At 35.7% G+C, this 18,667-nt stretch overlaps 3 protein-coding genes across 3 annotated transcripts; all 3 read left to right on the top strand.

Annotated features, from left to right (window-relative positions):
* The first annotated feature begins 2,848 nt into the window (after positions 1-2,848).
* LOC120325890 (uncharacterized) lies at positions 2,849-3,370 on the top strand. Its single transcript, XM_039392066.2, has one exon. It carries the CDS (start codon positions 2,849-2,851, stop codon positions 3,368-3,370), a length of 522 nt encoding a protein of 173 aa, XP_039248000.2.
* Positions 3,371-7,905: 4,535 nt separating this feature from the next.
* Positions 7,906-10,411, top strand: LOC120326939 (E3 ubiquitin-protein ligase RMND5A-like). Its single transcript, XM_039393295.2, has 3 exons — positions 7,906-8,280; positions 8,781-8,969; positions 9,438-10,411. The coding sequence occupies exons 1-3, from the start codon at positions 7,942-7,944 to the stop codon at positions 10,083-10,085; spliced, it is 1,176 nt and encodes a 391-aa protein (XP_039249229.1). The 5' UTR covers positions 7,906-7,941; the 3' UTR covers positions 10,086-10,411.
* A 4,608-nt stretch (positions 10,412-15,019) lies between these two features.
* Positions 15,020-18,306, top strand: LOC120326003 (radial spoke head 1 homolog). The gene is made up of 8 exons (XM_039392200.2): positions 15,020-15,176; positions 15,340-15,453; positions 15,771-15,876; positions 16,438-16,563; positions 16,690-16,790; positions 16,878-16,949; positions 17,529-17,637; positions 17,940-18,306. Exons 1-8 carry the CDS (start codon positions 15,123-15,125, stop codon positions 18,131-18,133), a joined length of 876 nt encoding a protein of 291 aa, XP_039248134.2. The 5' UTR covers positions 15,020-15,122; the 3' UTR covers positions 18,134-18,306.
* Positions 18,307-18,667: the final 361 nt, after the last annotated feature.

The raw sequence follows: 18,667 nt of genomic DNA, 5'->3' as shown, positions 1-18,667 counted from the left end.
TCCTGTAGCAAATATTAATAGTTTTTCATCATTAGAAAATGAAGAGTTGCGCAAGTTTGTCCATGGTGAAGTTCTCGGAGTGCAACCCACAACTTTGTGTGTTTGTTTTAACTCAGAAATTGCAGAATCAGCATTTATCAAACATGTAAAAGCGACAACCAATATTAGTGATGATGGCCGAGTTTGTGTCAAAATGCCATGGAAACCTGGTTTCCCAGAAAAATTGCACAACAATTTTGAGAAGGCGTATGAACAAATGAAAAGACGGGAACAAGAATTGTGCAGAAAAGGAAAAACGGAAGAATTTAATATGGAGATTAAAAAATCTGCTTCAGCGAGGCGTAGTACGACGACTAACACCGGTTGAAACGAAAACGACTAAAGTTGAAAATGCATGGTACCTCAATCATCGTATCGTAGAACGTCCGGATAAAACCTCAACAAAATTAAGAATAGTATTTGATTCTGCGTGTCCTTTTAAGGGCACATGTCTCAATGATGGTTTAGAGAAAGACCCCAGCTTTGCGAATTCTTTGTTCAGATGTTTCATGGCATGGCGAGCTGATAGTGTGGCTATTGCTGGTGGTATATCGAAAATGTTTAATCAAATTCAAATGGCAGAAGTCGATCAGAAATTTCATCGTTTCCTTTGGCGCTATGGTGATTCATCGTTGCAACCAACAATCTTTAATGGCTTCGGGTTATGTTCGGAGATAAATCTAGTCCTGACTTGGCATGTTCTACAATTAAATTTTTAGCCGATAAATTTCGGAAAGATCATCCCTTGGAGCTGTTGTAGTGGACAAAGATACATACATTGATGATGTCAGTCATTCTGTTTCGAATCACATTCTTACAAACAAGGTTATCAATGATGTTGATCAAATACTTATTCGTGGAAAATTCTCTATAAAGATTTGGAACTCAAACCATCCTGAAGTAGATCAAAATCCTGGTGAAAAAGTTGTTGATGTACTTGGACATTCCTGGAATAAAACTGATGACGGTTTCAGTTCAAAATTCAAAGACATTTCTTTCGTGCAAACAGAATTTTCTAAAAGAAAGGCATTAGCATGTGTAATGAAATTGTGGGACCCTCTGGGTTATTTACTCCCAGTCACAATGCAGTATAGAAAAGATCTGGGCAGATGGATTTAGCTGGGACCAAACTTTGCCAGATGATGTGGTCAAATGCTGGTATAACAATGTTCAAGAAATGTCCAAGTTAGCTCAAGTTTCAACTCCAAGATGTCTGAAACCTGAAAACACAACTGGACCTCCTCAACCTCACGCATTTTCAGACGGTGGAAATTTAGCCTATGGCACTTGTGTGTTTTTACGGTGGCCTACAACAGGTGGAGTTAAACTAACCTTCGTTGCAGCAAAGGGATTTGTGACGCCACTCAAACACAAAAGTACTCCAAGAAAGGAGCTAATGGGAGCAATAGGCATGAGCAGATTGGTGCATGAAATAAGTAGAGCACTACCGTACAATATTGCATTCAAATATTTCTTGATAGACAGGAAAAAACTCCCAATCTTGAAAATTCAAACCATTCGTTGCTTCAAGAGTATAAGAATTTCAAGATACACATGAGAATCTAACAAAAGAAGTCAAATTCATTCCAAGTCTTCATAATGCTGCAGATTGTTTAACAAAACCTATTTCCTGTGAGAAGCTTACAATTTGGCATGAAGGACCTGAATTTCTAAGGCAACCAATGGAATATTGGCCGAATAATGATGACTTAAAATTAGATGAATTACGTCAAGAAATATTGGAAGAAAAACCACCAACTAAGTCAAAAGCATATCGCGGAAAAAGACAATTCAACGTCGTTAAAGCAGATTTGCCTTATCAAAATGATAATGATTTAGCGGATAATTTTTCTTCATGGCAAGACTTGCTAAGAGCGACAGCTTGGATTAAGGGTGCATTTCAGCAAAAATCATTTGTCAATTTGGAATTTAAACCTGCCGATGTCGTACAATACATGGAGAAAGCAAAAAGGTGTATATTCAGAATTTGTCAAAAATCTATGATTGATGAATTTGGGAAGGCAGTCAAAACTCTATGGAAATTAGACTTGTTATTCGATTCTCACGGAATTCTTCGTATTGGTGGAAGACTGAATAAAACTGATTTATATAGGAAATGGAGCATCCATTCGTACTTCCGGGCAAACATTCCCTCGTTCTTCTCCTTGGAGTGTTCTATCATAAAAAGTTCTTACATCAAGGGTATCGAGTTATATTGACAAATATGAAGAATGACGGTATTGTTCCTATTGATGGAAGAATACTCTTAAAATCAACAGCATCAATGTGTATATTTTGCAGAATTTGTCGTAGAAAGTTGCTACAGCAACGCATGGGAGAACTACCTTCATTTCGAATGCAACCACAGATGGCACCATTCAATTCTGTAGCAATGAATTTTTTCGGATACTTGAAAGAAAGCAATCTCGAAATGTAGTTATCAACGCGTCTGTTTTAATTACTACATGTGCAACCACTCGCTGTGTATTCATCTGGAACTGTGTCTGGCTCTGGATACTAATTCGTTCCTTCGGGCATGGAGACGATTTGTAGCTATAGGGGAAATTCATCCTGCATTTGTATTTTCCGACGGAGGTACTACATTTCAAGCTAGTCAAGCACCTATCAAGGAATGGATCGAGAAATGGAATTTTCAGTTGATTCAACATGAGATGGCAGAGAATCAAACAAAATTTGATTGGAAATATAATGTGCCTTACGCGTTACATATGAATGGAGTAGTAGATCGCTTATCAACTCGGTTCGCAAAGCACTCGATGCATCAGTGGTGAATTACAGCAGGGCTCTCATGACCTACGAAGAATGGACAACTGTTCTCAACGAAATTACTTATATCATCAATAGTCGACCACTTTTCTCAGATGGAAACCCTTTGGAATATAATTCTATTACTGGCAATACTCTTTTACATCCATATGCAAAGCAGGTAGTCCCGCAAACTACACAAGAAGAGAGATTCAATCCACGAGACATGCTAAAAGTGGCGAAAAACAGAGTTGAGGTGTTCTGGAAAACATGGATGAAACACATACCGCCTCAGCTATTACTTGCTAACAAATGGTTTCGTACAAGACGCAATCTTCAAGTTGGCGATTACGTATTAATTCTTCAACCTGGATTTAAAGGCGGAAGTGCACCCAGAGGTTTATGGAAAAAAGCACGGGTTCACAACATTGTGCCCAGTTCAGATGGCTTAGTGAGAAGTGTTACAATCAAGGACAGCGATAGGAATTTATACAATCGACCAATACATAGACTTTGTCTAATTGCGACCAAAGAAGAGCTACAATGTGGGTTGAAAGACATCTAATCTCATATCAGTTACTCCGAGTCAACAATGTTCAATATTATCGTCTTTTTCATTGCATTCATAAACTGGGGGAAGGGGGGGGGGGGGGGGGGGGCGGATGGTTTGAACATTTGACTGATTTATCTTGGTACTACTTTCTTTTGGTGTGTTTACTTATGGTTCACTGCATCGCGATTATTGGCTGATTACTTGATTACTTCTTGTTATGGTTAACTGTTTAAGGCTTTAGTCTGTCTTTAGATCTGTTCTCAAAAGCTTGTTAATGGTACTATAGTCATTGGGTATGAATAATCTATTTCTTGAGTTTCTTACATTGGGATAATCTGTTCTGACAAAGCCTCGTTTAAATGTAAGTGAATTGGTATATTCTTGCTTTGTATTGTGCCTGGTTTCCTGTACTCATTTTAATATTCATCTTTATTGTTTGTCAAAATTGTTACTAAAAAACAAGCTTGTAAATAGGTTGAATGTTTCATACCAGTCTTTGCACAAACATGAATTGGGGTATCGGGTTCCTTTGTCGTCTTCGATTAGTTCAATTTGAAATCATTGTATTCGTTCCAATGCTTCCAACATTAATATCGAGTTTCCACGAACGACCACCATTACAACAGGTGCAGTGGTCCCGTCTTTTCTGCGCTCTGTTCCATCATCCACAACAAGATTCATAAGAGGATTGTCCACCATTTAACGTTAAATCCAATATTTTATCCATAACCTTTATCAAATCTGGTGGATGGGCTTTGAACATGTTGATATTACGCGATACGAACCCAACAGTAAATACCAAAACACACATCGAATAGCATTCTCAGTCAAACCGTGAAAATATACTACTACTAGATGTCCAACTCCGCTCGCCGTATAATAAATAAACAAAGGCGATGTTGCACCTCGAAGTGGCGGGCGTCACGGTCGGTATCGTTCAGACAAGATGCTTAACGACGACGACGCTCCTGCATCACAGCTCGCCCTGTTCATTGATGACTGATCGAAATATTTGCTGAAGGACGTGGAGAATTTTATAAAAATGAACAAATAATTGTGAAAATGTAGACACAGTATGTCTTGCAAATGACCAGGATGATGTGACAACTTCCTGTCGAAAGGAAGCAAGGCATCGAAAATGCGATGCATTGCAAAAAATGTCTGATGTAGGTAAAGTAGTGACGAAAATGAATACTTTGCACTTTAAATAAAATAAAAAAACGCTTAGTAGCACAGCATTTTGGTCTCACTCCATCTCAAGTATTGTAGCTTTTACAGATGTTTTTCTCCACTTTACCTATACTCAGGGCTACCATAACGTCCTTATTTTTTTTTAGAATTTGTCCTTATTTTGAAGGTCTTTGTTTTAGGAAATATTTTTGTTCTTATTTATAAGAAACATCTTTATTTTGACGTGTGTCCTTATTTTTAACCTTATAAATGAATATACCAGTAAATTAAATTTAGTTTAGATCTGGAACTTCATAAGAGATAAAATGGGTAAACGTAAAAATTGTACCGTGATGATTATGAGAAAGAATTCAACGGCGTCAAACGAAACGAAATTCCAGTGATTTGCGCACTGCAGCTTTGTGAATGTGACAACAATCTCGAGCAGCATGGGTAGAGCAGCAATTTCTGTTAATAATACAAACCAGACACACAAGGCTCTGCTCAAGAAATAAATCAAACCAATCTTTAGGTAATTTTTTTAAGAGTCAATGATTATACAAAGGCATAGGATACAAAGGATAGCTTGCATGTGTTGAGATAGCCCATCCACCAGATTTGATAAAGGTTATGGATAAAATATTGAAGTTAACGTTAAATGGTGGACAATCCTTTTATGAATCTTGTTGTGGATGATGGAACAGAGCGCAGAAAAGACCGGACCACTGCACCTGTTGTAATGGTGGTCGTTCGTGGAAACTCGATATTAATGTTGGAAGCATTGGAGCGGATACAATGATTTTAAATTGAACTAATCGAAAACAACAAAAGAACCCGATACTCCAATTAGACTGGTATGAAACATTCAACCTATTTACAGAGCTTGTTATTTTAGTAACAATTTTTTGTCACTCTGTTATTTTTGCAATGAAATTTAACTACAGCATCACCATTTTACGTCAACTAGTGTTTTTTTTATTATTTCATATTCTTTTAGGAAAAGCACTGTTGTGATACACATACCATAGCCATGCATTCCAATCTGTCAAAGTGTATTTATTAATTAGGACCCACCGAGTGTTTATGTTACACAAGTTTGGCGCCCGAACGGATAGCCTTATGTGTTTTTGTCTTTTTTTGGACACTATAGTGTACATAACGATCGTTTTAATATTATGTTGTTGCTTTTATTTGTAGTTTTCTTCTCTTTCGTCATGATGAAATCGCTTTTCTCTTCGAATACTGGACCAATTGCTTTGAAATTTTCAGTGGTTAAAGATTGATTTTTTTGCCAGAAGGCCATGACTTTTACTTATTCAAAAAATTTCTGCGGACGTCAAGAGATTTGTATTTTATGTGTCAGAATAAAAAATAGCGACACCTTGTGACGTGTCCATATTTTTGAGCATAGCTCTCTTGTTTTGAATATATGTTTGTGTGTTGAATGTGGGTAAGCTGGCGCATGTATATTCACATGCATTAAACCTTTATAGAGCCCAAAGGTTTTGCCAGTATTCCCAATCTTCTGTGTGTTCATTGTTTGTGTTTTGTGTATGATTTTTTTGCGGGAAAATCAAAATATACTTATACAAAGACACTTCTTTCGCTCAGAAGATGTTCAGGCATGGTTGTAAACGTTGCCTCGTTTTGGTAGTTTTGCGTGTTATTCGTCAGTGATCCTAAAAAATAGCCTAATTGTCATTATGTCTCCCGAGTCCCTTTAGTTTAATTACAATAATCAAAAATTGATACCCCAAACGCTGTGATAGCCTAGCCTAATATTAGCGATCAGTACCTAGAAACGGCACTTGGTTTATTGTGTTGAATAAAAATGATAGTTTTCATAATGTGAGCCAGTTTGTAAGCGCCAACTCTCCAAAACTAGCGTTGATAATATTGCAATGGAAAGTATAGGAAGAAACTTTCAATGGTTTCAATAACTATAATCATTCAATCAGTAATTTGACTATTTCAATCTGATAAAAATCCGATCAGAGGAAACGGGATCGGATTGGAAACGAATCTTGGATGAGTCGTGCTTGAGAACCAGTGGACGAGTTCCTTGAAATAGATTCCATTGAATTTTATCCGCGTGGGATTAAGATTGTTCTCCGTGACGTATTATATGCAGTTCTCGTATTGACAAACCTAGCTGACGGACTGTCCTAAAGTTAGCGCTTCTCGTTCGCCATATTCCTTTGTTGAGGCGGTGAGTTCAGAGAAATCTTGTTTACGTTGTTTGGTAACATTGATTATGAAGGAGAAAATCCTCGGTCGGGCATTGTTTAGATCAGGAAATCAGGACTTTTGTACATCTGGACATATTTCTGTATTACAGTATTACATGGCAGTTTCCGTCTGGACATCCAGTTAAGACATTGTGTCTTTTGCATTTAAGCACTGAGCCGTTACGGTACGGACTAACAGCGTACGGTAACAGGCACAATAACCATGCGGTTTCAGGATTTAGGCTATAACAGTCTGACAGTATACAGGTATACTGTAAAATATATGAACTAACGTTAGCTGAGATTCCAATTATTGCCATATATTAATTAGTAAATTTGCCCTGTCTTGGGCCACATTATCTGGCTTCAGTAACTTCTTTCTCAAAATAACAAGACTGACAATTGCCTTTAATACTGAGTTGATTCAAAAAAATGTCTTTATTGAATTTGCTTTGTTGTTTTCACTAATCCTCAAATGGTACGGTAGACTACCCTGGCACTGAAAAATAGTCACAATCCACTGCCATAACAGAAATAATGCTATGTTGAATCTGATGACAAAAGTTCTAATTACCTTTTATTAGTAAACTATTATGCATATAACTGTATAATAGTTTGTCAATCACATGTGCTACATTACGATAAATCACTTTATTTTTGTTTGGATGGACATTATCTACTTTGTTTCATGACAAATTGCTTATTCTACAGTTCTATAGGACAACACTTAGATTGCTTGAAAATGACTTTTATAGTGAGCACCTATCACCTTGAAAAACATTGTATAATTATTCTTGGGGGAGTAACTTTCTGACATGAAACAGAGAATTAGTGAAACTAAATTATTTTTGTCACTTCGAAGATAAAGAATATTTGACTGAATCACATTTCATAATAGCTTTATAAAAGTTTCGATTCATACTCTTATACAGAAGGCTAGGCATATCTTCATTAAATACTTTTAAGTGATTTAACATGTGTCCCTTCTTTTTGGCAAAACCTATATTTTGTAACATTTTGAACTTTACTTAAGGTTTTATTTGCTTTTCTAATTCTATAATCAGTTTTTATCAATTATTTTGGCGTTTGGTATGCTGAGTATTGTGTCGAAATAAACCTTTATTTATAATTGTGTTATTCAAATCCCTTGATTATTCCTGCTCAGGTACTTTAATATAGGTTAATATGGAAAGTTGTCATAACACTGAGAGAGATATTGACAAACTCCTTGCAAAATTTGAATCTTATAAAAGTCAATATGATTCAAATTTAACACAATTAGAGGACCAAATTGGAAAACTTAAAGAAGAAATTAATCAGCTACCAGCAGATCATGTAATTGATAAACACCACCAAGCAGTATTGGGACAATATAACAAAAAAATCAAAAACTGTGGCCAAAAACTCTCTGGACAGCACAAAGATTTGCATAGCAGTGTATCAAGAATTGGTAAAACCATTGATAGAAATTTTGATGCTGATTGTAGTTCTGTCATTCCGGGTTCTTTCTGCCACAATGCCAAGGTGGGATTATTATTTTTTGTGCCCTATTGATTAGGAATTTGTATACTTATCTGTTTGCAGGGCATGAAGAAGTAGGAATATATCATCGTTATGTAGTCATGTTCTCATTATGTATGAATTGGGACATTTTTAGGATAAAAAAAGGGGAAACCACAAATGTCTATAACGTCAAGGCCCCTATTGCCGCCACCCTCTGATTTTGAATAGTGATATCAAAAATGGCCCTCGTCGATTGAAGCTAAGACTTGGTCACAATAATTATTGGTTTATCACTCTCTGTAATATATATAGGAGCATTATCATTTTTGGAATATTCATTCATAAAAAAAATAAAATTTGAAATATACTAATATTTGAAAATGCTTCTTTGAATTACCGAGTTTTTGTTTTCAATCAGTGATTAACACTAATTGATTCAAGTTATGGTTGCAAATCTGTATTATTATGTATAAAATTTCTTTTCATAATTATAATTTGAGTACGTACAACAATGTTTTTAGCAAGAAAAACTCCTCAACACAGCTGTATGCGAACATTACTTTCGCCAAGGTCAGCTATCATTGGCCGAAGATATAAGTGAAGAAGCTCGTTTAGATATAGATGACAGTTGGAAACAACCATTTGTGCAAATCAACGAAGTTCTACAAAGTTTACGAAATCATGATTTGGACCTTGCCCTAGAATGGACAGTAAGTCAATTGACCACATGCATTTATAAATATTGCTCTATTTAACACGTTTGAAGGAGGTGATAATGAAAAATGCCATAACCTGATTATCTACACTTCAACCATACAGAAAACATTTCTGACTCTGAAAAATACATTCTGAATTGAAGTATGTTTTATCATAGAGAAAATTGTGTTTGAAAAATGCTGAAATCTAAACCTTATCATGATTGTAAATACGTTTTTATTTTATTAGACACAACAAAAAATTTCTGATTACAATTTTAGTCAAGAGACAATCTCGAAAATTTCAAAATATGTCATAATTTCTTTGTGAAGTATCTACAAATTATTTATTTACTTTAGCGCTCATAAATTGAGCATGTCACACAATATTAAGAAAAAGATCAATGTTTCACAAACTGCAGGGCAAATTTTGTATTGATTGTATTTCAATCATGATATACAACTGTTACTTTTTTCATGCAGGCGAAAAACCATCACGAGTTGCAACAAAAGGGTAGTAGTCTCGAGTTCATGCTTCATCGAATGCAGTTCATAAACATTATGAGAAAAGGGCCACATGCACAAACTGAAGCACTTCGGTATTCCCGAAAATTTCAAGCATTTGCTGATGGACATAGCAAGGAAATTCAGATGCTAATGGGCAGTTTCTTGTACATGAAACACGGCCTTGCGAACTCCCCATATTCATCGTTGCTGGATGAGCAAAATTGGGATGAAATATGTGACATGTTCATGAGAGACTCTTGCTCTATTTTAGGTTTATCTTTGGACAGCCCATTATTAGCCAGCTTCACTGCAGGGTGCACAGCTTTACCAGCGCTTATAGCAATTAAATCTGTCATAGAACAGCGACAGTGTTCAGGTGTATTGACTGACAAAGATGAACTACCAATAGATATAGATCTTGCTCATGACCAACATTACCATTCCATATTCGCTTGCCCAATTCTGAGACAGCAAACCACAGAAAACAATCCTCCAATGAGGTTAACATGTGGGCATATTATATCTAGAGATGCTCTGAATAAATTAATTGCCGGCTCGAAAGTGAAATGCCCATACTGCCCTATGATACAGTCTCCTGTTGATGCCAAGCGAGTGTATTTTTAGCAGGACAAAATGCTGATTTTCTGTTCTGCGCATTGAAAACCTATTTCCCATACTAAAGCATTCTGAATGCAACGAGTTATTGCATATGGGTTACTATATAAATTGTGCATTTAAGTGAAGTTACAACACATACAGTATTTTTTATGTTGTAGTAGATTGTAATAAAATAGGTCTAGTTGCCATATCTGCTGGAATGAGGTATGTAATGTCTCGATATGGGTATATTAGTTTTTGTCAGTATGTGTATTTTATTTATTGTTGTTATATGTCTGATATTTTGTTTTGTTTTATTCCATGTTTAATATAATACAATAAATCACAACAAGCACCGGTTTTTCATATTACATTCGTTGCAGACATCAAAGAGTAAAAATATACAAATTCCTCCTGGATCTCCTGTTGGCACCTGCCTACCTACTTGGAGCGAGATTTTGACCGGGCCCGCTGACTGTATCCAACCACACTCTGTAATGTGGTCCGACGCATCATTCCAGAAAGTTGCCGATCGTTCTACTTTCACCGCACTGTCAGTGCAAGCTGGTGAAATAAACAATTTCCCTAGTAAACAACAGAGTTGGATCAATTACATTAATTCAGTTCAATTACCCTTATATTTTTCAATTACAATTACTCCGTTCAAAAAATATCAAATTACAACAAGGCAATGCTCAAATATATGGACACGTTACACAGAGCGAAGCAACCCTTACACTTGACGTCGCCGCTACCCTCAAAAAAATTCCGAGTTTCGCGTAGCTAGAATCCAACCAGACAGCCAGTGTTCCCATGGATAAAATAATACAGCGAAATCTTAGACGAAATATCAGATTTCATAAAAAATTTAAAAATAAAAAAGTAACAGCCTTCTTGAAAAAAATTCCATCTGATCCCAATAAATTTCTTCATGCCGTATAAAAGTTACCCGCAATTGAAAAAAAACTCTTTCTGATGGGGCTGATGTTGCTGTTAGTCCCAAATAATCCTTGGCTAAAGAAGCAAGCCTGGGAAACTCTTCTGATTGTCAAAATGCAAACTAACGAATAGCATTCGAAATCGTAAAATGAGGTATTGTTTACAACCACGACTGAAAATCTGTCTAAAGGCATATCGTTACGTCACTTTTTTGCATCTTGCCGATTGACTATGTTACGAAATAAAAAAGGAAGGCGATACTCGGAAAAAGCCCCTTGGGAAGAATATTTCGCCCGTTTTCGTGTTATTGCGGGCCAGATGAAAGGACGCCGTAGTTTGGTGACCCCTGGTCTAATTGAAAGTGTAATTGAGCCAAAAATTTTAGCAAATTACAATTAGACAGAATGAAAATGCCTCAATTACATTACAATTACATGAAAAACTTACAAAAAAACTTGAAAAACTTATTACATCAATTACAATTACAATTGATCCAACTCTGGTGAACAAACAATTGCGTTAGCACACTTTTCAAACAAACAATATAAGATCAAAGCAGAGAGCGTTGTAAACATCCCCCACTACTGTTATCAGTTATATCAATGAGCATGTACATATGCTCATTGGTTAAATGTAGATTCTAAATATTTTAGAAATTAGATTTTATATTAAGTTTTATTAACCATGGAATATCTCAAGAAACGTAAGGTTGACACAGAGTGTCGAGCATTTAACAAAGATTGGATAACGAAGTATTTTTTGTAATAACTCGGCCCGCCGAGGACTTCATTTTCCCACATCTGGCCTGCCGACTAGAAAAGTTGCCCACTAGAAAAGTTGCCCACCCCTGATCTAAGGCATAACCTGATTCAAGGCAGATGTCGAATGAGCTATCCCATGGTTCAGAGTCGCTGTCAAAATGGGCTTTGTGACAGAAGGGTAAGCGTATAACTAACCCAAAGCAGGATTTACATATTTGGCGCGGCGGTGTGGCTCAACGGGCTAAGCGTTAGGAATACGCTCGTCACCGCACCTCTAACTACTCTGCGTGGGTTCGCAGGTTCGAATCCCATGCAGGAATGGTTATGTGTGAGAGGATTGCTGGACTCCTCGCCGTCGTTGGGTGGTTCACGTAACCGCTGGTCGGTTACGGCTTCCTCCACCACCAAGTCCATGCTTCCGAAAACAAACAATACAGTAAAACTAATCCCATACCCGATTTGGAATAGTAACCGGACGAGAGGCCGTGGTTCGCCATATGGATAAGCCGTCTTATCGGCTTTCCTCTCCCCCGGGATAAATATGTAAATTCTATCCTATTTATCCTAGGGGATAGGAAAGTCGATAAGACTGCATGATCATATGGTAAACCACAGCCTCTTCTGGTCTGGTCCATGTCCGGTATGGCATTAGTTAGTCAGTTATTCATTTCACATGCATGTACTCGAGGGTGTGGGAGCCGTGACCCACCAACGGTGACTAAAATACCCCGCGGCGGCGAGGAGTTCAGCTATTCTCTCGCGAAGGACAAATACACATCATGATGAAAACAGTGGGGTCCCCAAAAATTAAAAAAGATGCGCGTTGAGGGTTGTCAAATTTTGTCAGCAGCGGCGAAACCTTGGCTTAAAACAGGGGTCTCCAACACGGGGCCCGTCAGGCATTTTTTGCGGCCCGCGTCATGGTTGGGATTTTTCCACAACTATAATAGTACGATGTCAACCGTATGTCGAATGTGTGTTTTATCGTGATATTTCTCATCAAGAGTCCGGTCCGACAAACTGTGAAAATTGAAGCAAAAGTTTCCTCCTATTATCCATGTTCATGTTTTATTCTATGGTTATAATCAACGACTAACATACCGGTTATAATTCAATTATAACTTCAATAATTTCATTTCGCTTGTTCATTGGGACGAAATAAACGAGTTTCGGTCAGTCGATTGTGCCCGAAGAGAGGTTTGCAAAGCTAATTACACATTCACGTCGCATACCTGCGATGTTTGGCAGTTCTTATAATTGCGAGCAGTTTTTCATTTCAAGTATGAAAGTTAGCCCTCCGCACACGACTAACGGACGAGCATTTGCAGGTTGTCTCAACAATCGCAAACCAACGCAAAATAAGGCCAAACATCGAGCCCAAATATCCAGCACAAGTACCGGTAAATGAATATGCTTCATGTCTCGTTGGCTGTAAGATCCAAGTGTAATTTCAACACAGTACATTCAGATACCCACTTTTTTTTTACCTAATATCTTGGTTTGCGACCCGCGTGGTCAATAAATTTCAAAAAGTGGCCCGCGACATGTTTTGAGTTGGAGACCTGATATCGCACGATTAAAATTGAGTCAATGAATTGGATTTACTGTACAAAATAAAACGCATAAAAGAGATTCTACCGCAATAAAATTTCAGCAACGGTAGTGGGACGTAGCCTACACGGTACACCTAGTGCTAGGTTTAGACATGCGCGTTTTCACTTTCGTCAAATATGTGTGTATATCCGTATTAATTGAACTTTGGTATTGTTTCAAGTTGTTGCATATAGGGGAACTTTGTGAAAATTTGGTTTACCAGTACATGAGTACGGTACACCAGTGACACCAATGAGAAGCGGCCATATTCAGACTTATAACTTTAATTTCCCTATATATATATATATATATATAGGTGGTTTTATATTAATTTTAAAGTAAAGAATCCATGCATAGATATTTGCTAAGAACCACTTTTATTTTTAGAAAAAAAATCATCGTTCGGCGATTGTGAATTGGACGCCTGAGTGACTCCGTAGCCATAGTAACGTAAATACGTTACTGGTTAACAAAATCATTGGCGACAGCGAGTGAGTAGCCCAGTGAGAAATAGCTTTGACATTATTCTGGAAATTCAATATCAGTCAGAATGGAAAATATTTTATATTTGTGCTTCAAAATATCATGATATGTAATGTTTAAATATTTTAGCCACACTGGAAGACAAGAGTCTTTTAATGCTTATTCAAATTGACCAGTTCCAGAGTTCTAACACCTGAAGAATGTAGTAAAAATACCACTGTAATCTTTGTAGTACAGTTACCTACAATACAGGTTGTTTACAACCTATGTTCAATAGGTTCCGATCGTTTTGGTACTGATATCTGGTTTGTCGTACTATCATCAATTTATTAGTTTGAGAACGTGCCATTTCAAGCTCAATGTTCCATTTTGCCTGTTTAAATTCAAAGTAAAGCATGCATAGAATTGCCAAAGTTTTGTCCACTTTCAAATGAGATAGATCGAAGTATGGCTATTATGAAATTAGAGATGTAATGCTATTTATATTATTTGATTCACTTCAATCTTATTTTGTCTTTACTTCTTACCATTAAACTCTGATTTTTACTCCACTGTAAATCATCAACAGTTTATTCAAATGAATTTTCTATTATTCACTGTATTTATTTTTTTTTTTGATAAATTTCAAAGTGCTATAGGTTGTACAATGATTTTATATGTATTTCTGAACACTCCTAAACGAGTGTACTTTGCCGCTCATGTTTGTTCGATGAGCAGAATTTGGTTGTGATATGTTCATGTAAAACACTTGCTCTATTTCATGTTTAATTTTGGGCAGCCCATTAGTAGTCAGCTTCACTGCTTTGCCTGCACTAAAAGCAATAAAGTCTGTCATAGACAGTAGTAATGTTGGCCACTTTCACAGGGAGTGCCTTATTTTTGAACCGAAATCAACTACTAATAACAACTCCTATTTTTCGTAATTATGATGCAACAACATTATGTGGGTAAAAACGGATCATTCAAAATTTTTGAAATTGAAATTTGAATCAGAGCAACAATGAAAATGTAATACCTGATTTGAACTAAACATGACCTGGAAGCTGTTGCTGAATTCTTCATATTGATCAGAATGTTGGTTTAAAATTGTAACTGGAAAAAAATTTGCTTCGGCTTTATAAATAAGATATGAACAATGTTTTTGTGCATATTAATATTTACGTTTAATCTCTATTTTTTAATCAGATCAGTTGACAACCATAACAATATTGAATAGCTTGCTTGTATCTTGTACATATTTGTCACCAGATTTACTTTCTCAATATCCCTATAAACATTCATAAGAAAAATGTCAGATTTAGGATCAGATGAATTTGAAGATGAAGCTGGACCATATTTGGGGGTAAGTATCATTTTGGTATTTTACTAATTTTTGTTCGAGTCTGTATTTTCATTTATACATATGGTGGACATCATTCCATTGGATTTCATTTTATGATGTATGTTGAATTAAGACAAATGTTCTAAATTCACATCTTTTACCAATCCTATCTTTTACTATCTAGGAATATGAAGGAGACAGGAATGAAGAAGGCGAGAGGCATGGACTTGGAAAAGCAACTTTACCAAATAATGACACATATGAAGGTCAATATGAAAGAGGGAAGAGACATGGCCAGGTATGAATTATTACAAATAGTGTGACATAATTTTTATGAGTTTATTGCTCTGGAAATACCAAATCATCCAAGTATATTTCATTTTTCATCCTTTGTGAGACTAATTGTAGACTAATCTTTTATTATGATGTTAAAAGGTTTTTTTTGCCTCAACAATGTAGGACTTGAAAAAGAGATTTTTTCAGTTTGGTATAATTTTGTTTGCGGTATCAAAAATATTTGATTGGTTGCTGAAAACCGGATCAATGTGAAAATCGATTGGTGAGAATTTATAATCATTGAAAATGTTTCTGTTAATTTGAATAATTTTATTTCAGGGAACATATCGTTTTAAAAATGGGGCGAGGTACATTGGTGAATATTTGAGAAATAAAAAACACGGACAAGGAATGTTTATTTACCCAGATGGATCAAAATATGAAGGTGAGTTTATAAGAGTCACACAAAATTGCCATTCAGGTAATCAAATTACTGGTCAATGGGCGTTACGGTCACTTTTATGAGGGTGAACAAAATTCAATTTGATTTACTATATCCAATGGTCTTTAGTGTGCCCACTATTGAAATGGAGGATATTTTATAATTTACAATGAACTACATAGTCACCTAATCACCATTTCATTGAACTCAATGAGAAAACATTGAAAAATTCTTGAGATTCATAGGGATTCTGAATCATATCTACTTCAATAAAAAGGTATTCTCTATGGAAACTCATTGCTCAATACTACCATGACTAGATTCTGTGAATTTGAATCAGCTTTTTGGGGAATTCTGTGTCAGTGAAGCTGATGAATCAAGTTTGTAATATCAATTTCATTTCTGAAATTAAACATCCTTTAACTTTTTATTACATGAAAATTTACTATCGAAGGAATAATACAGTATTAATTATTCCAACATTTCTAAAAGTGCTCAAACATATTAAATAATATAGGAATTGGCTGTAAAGTTGTTGATCACATTTCTAAAACATTTCATCAGGTTCATGGGCAGATGACCAAAGGCATGGCACAGGAAAATATTACTACACTAACGGAGACACCTATAATGGTGAATGGTTGAAACATGAGAGACACGGACAGGGAGAATATTATTATAATGATACAGGTTAAAATTAAAATTGTTGCATTTAAATTTTTAACATCAACACTTTAACAGCATTCCTTTTCATTAATCTGAATAGTAAAAATGGAATAAATATATTTCCTCTTATACATACAATCTCTTCTGCAGGTTCAAGGTATATTGGAACATGGGTTACTGGAAAACCAGAAGGTGCAGGAGAATTAATTCATGCTAATCATAGATTCCAAGGAAATTGGACAGAGGGCAATGTACGTTGTTTTAACATAGTAGTTCATGTCATAATTATTGTAATTTAAGCAACGTTCCTATAAAAAAGTGCCATTTATTTGTAACAGATGCAAGGACCTGGAAAATATATTTTTGATATTGGATGTGAACAGCATGGAGAATACATCCCAGTTGAAACGGTAACATATTCTTATTTATAATTTTTTGTAAATTAAAAGAATTAACTGTAATTCTGTTATTGATATATTGGAATTGAAGTAGGATAAAAGTTAGTGTGGACTAATTATATAATAGACCACAGTTCACAGCCAGGTTGTGTATGGAAATAGCCATCCCAGTTCAACGTTCAAAATGTATGAAAGTGGCTTGTGAGGGAATTGGTTAGGCAAATCTTCCTGCGGCAGTGAGAAAACTTTTTTTTGCTCCTGCAGAAGTTTTAACAATTTTATCAATGATGTAATCTGTGTGCAGGGAACGTGTTTCAAATCTCATCTACGCGACCTGGTCACCATTGTAGTATAAGTTTCTTGGCATGTGGCTTGCAAGGCTGCCCATTTTCCCCTATATTGTATTGTATCTATGTTTTGAATTCTTGTGAAGAACACGTTGTTAATCGACTCCATGTTCAAATTAAATGTAGTGCATACAAACGGTCAAACAGCAGGTATATGATATCTATAATTTGAATTTTATATATATTCGAATGAAAAGAACGTTGGTTCATGAGTTGTTTTATGGCTACATTACCTGATTTTTAGTCACAAGGTGATGGAGAAGAAGAGGAACCAGTAACTGTAACGATACCAAAATGGAAGGCAGGAAATATAACTGGAATCACATTATTTGTACCACCACCTCCTAAAGAAGGTAAATACAATAACGCAACTCGAAAGTTTTAATATCAACAAATCAACAATGAACAGTTGTTATATCACACAAAAATGTATTAATACTTATCTACTCCTCTAACTCTTATTTGCCCTGAGTGATTGCTTGAGACTTTATTATTGAAAACATTATATAATGAACACATGAACTTTACTTTTTTGTATTTCTTTGTATTGACAAATTATCTCTATTACACATAATTCTCCTTCAGTGGCAAAATATTTGAAAAAATTTTTTTTAAAAGCTTGTGAAAGTCACTGATTTTCTCTTTTTTTGTCAAGAACCCACCGAGGAAGAAACAAAACCAGAAGTATCAGAAGATAAGCCACCAGAAGAAGTTCAACCATCAGAGGCACCAGAGGAAGTACCAGCTGATGATGCCACCGAGCAACCTGTTGAGGACCAGGAAGAACCAGCACCAGCTGCTGAAGATGAACCAGCCCCTGCTGCTGAGGAGGGCGAAGCAGAAGAATAGATGAATTTTTTTCTTTCATATTTTTAAGATCATCCTTTGATTGGACTCGGCAAAAAATAATTTTTATTTTAGTTATTCGATATTGAAATTTTGTACATGGTTTTTATAAATATAGATATAGGTTGAAATTTCTGCTATTTTAGTATCAATGATTGGTTGCTGTTGTTTGTAGATACATTGGAATACCCTTATATCTTGTAAGATTTTAAACATGGGCTTTAAATATTTATAACCAAGTTAAATTTTAGTGGTGAAATCAGTTAATGATAGTGAATAGAATAAGGCTGCCAAAGATAATGGGGAGTAAAAGCAAACGGCATTTTTCCATTATTCGACGTAAAAATGCTGGAAACTGCTAAATTTGTCTATCACTATGTAAAACTAGTACGGTAATTAAAACTACGTGTGGCACACAATTATTTATATAATCAAACGACTATTATTGTAACACATCTTTCACATGGATATTCAAATATCAAATAGTTGGAATTGTGATGTAGACGCAGATCAAATTTGCTACCTTATAAATATCAA

Source organism: Styela clava, chromosome 4, assembly GCF_964204865.1.
Source record: "Styela clava chromosome 4, kaStyClav1.hap1.2, whole genome shotgun sequence".
NCBI lineage: Eukaryota > Metazoa > Chordata > Ascidiacea > Stolidobranchia > Styelidae > Styela > Styela clava.
The sequence above is the reverse complement of the archived record's forward strand: the minus strand, read 5'-3'. Positions and strand labels throughout refer to the sequence as shown.

Coding starts and splice junctions, on each gene's coding strand:
- LOC120325890 (XM_039392066.2), top strand. CDS start 2,849: ATGACCTACGAAGAATGGACAACTGTTCTCAACGAAATTACTTATATC.
- LOC120326939 (XM_039393295.2), top strand. CDS start 7,942: ATGGAAAGTTGTCATAACACTGAGAGAGATATTGACAAACTCCTTGCA. Junction 8,281..8,780: donor CTTTCTGCCACAATGCCAAG/GTGGGATTATTA, acceptor CAATGTTTTTAG/CAAGAAAAACTCCTCAACAC. Junction 8,970..9,437: donor ACCTTGCCCTAGAATGGACA/GTAAGTCAATTG, acceptor TTTTTCATGCAG/GCGAAAAACCATCACGAGTT.
- LOC120326003 (XM_039392200.2), top strand. CDS start 15,123: ATGTCAGATTTAGGATCAGATGAATTTGAAGATGAAGCTGGACCATAT. Junction 16,564..16,689: donor ATATTATTATAATGATACAG/GTTAAAATTAAA, acceptor TCTCTTCTGCAG/GTTCAAGGTATATTGGAACA. Junction 16,950..17,528: donor AATACATCCCAGTTGAAACG/GTAACATATTCT, acceptor CCTGATTTTTAG/TCACAAGGTGATGGAGAAGA.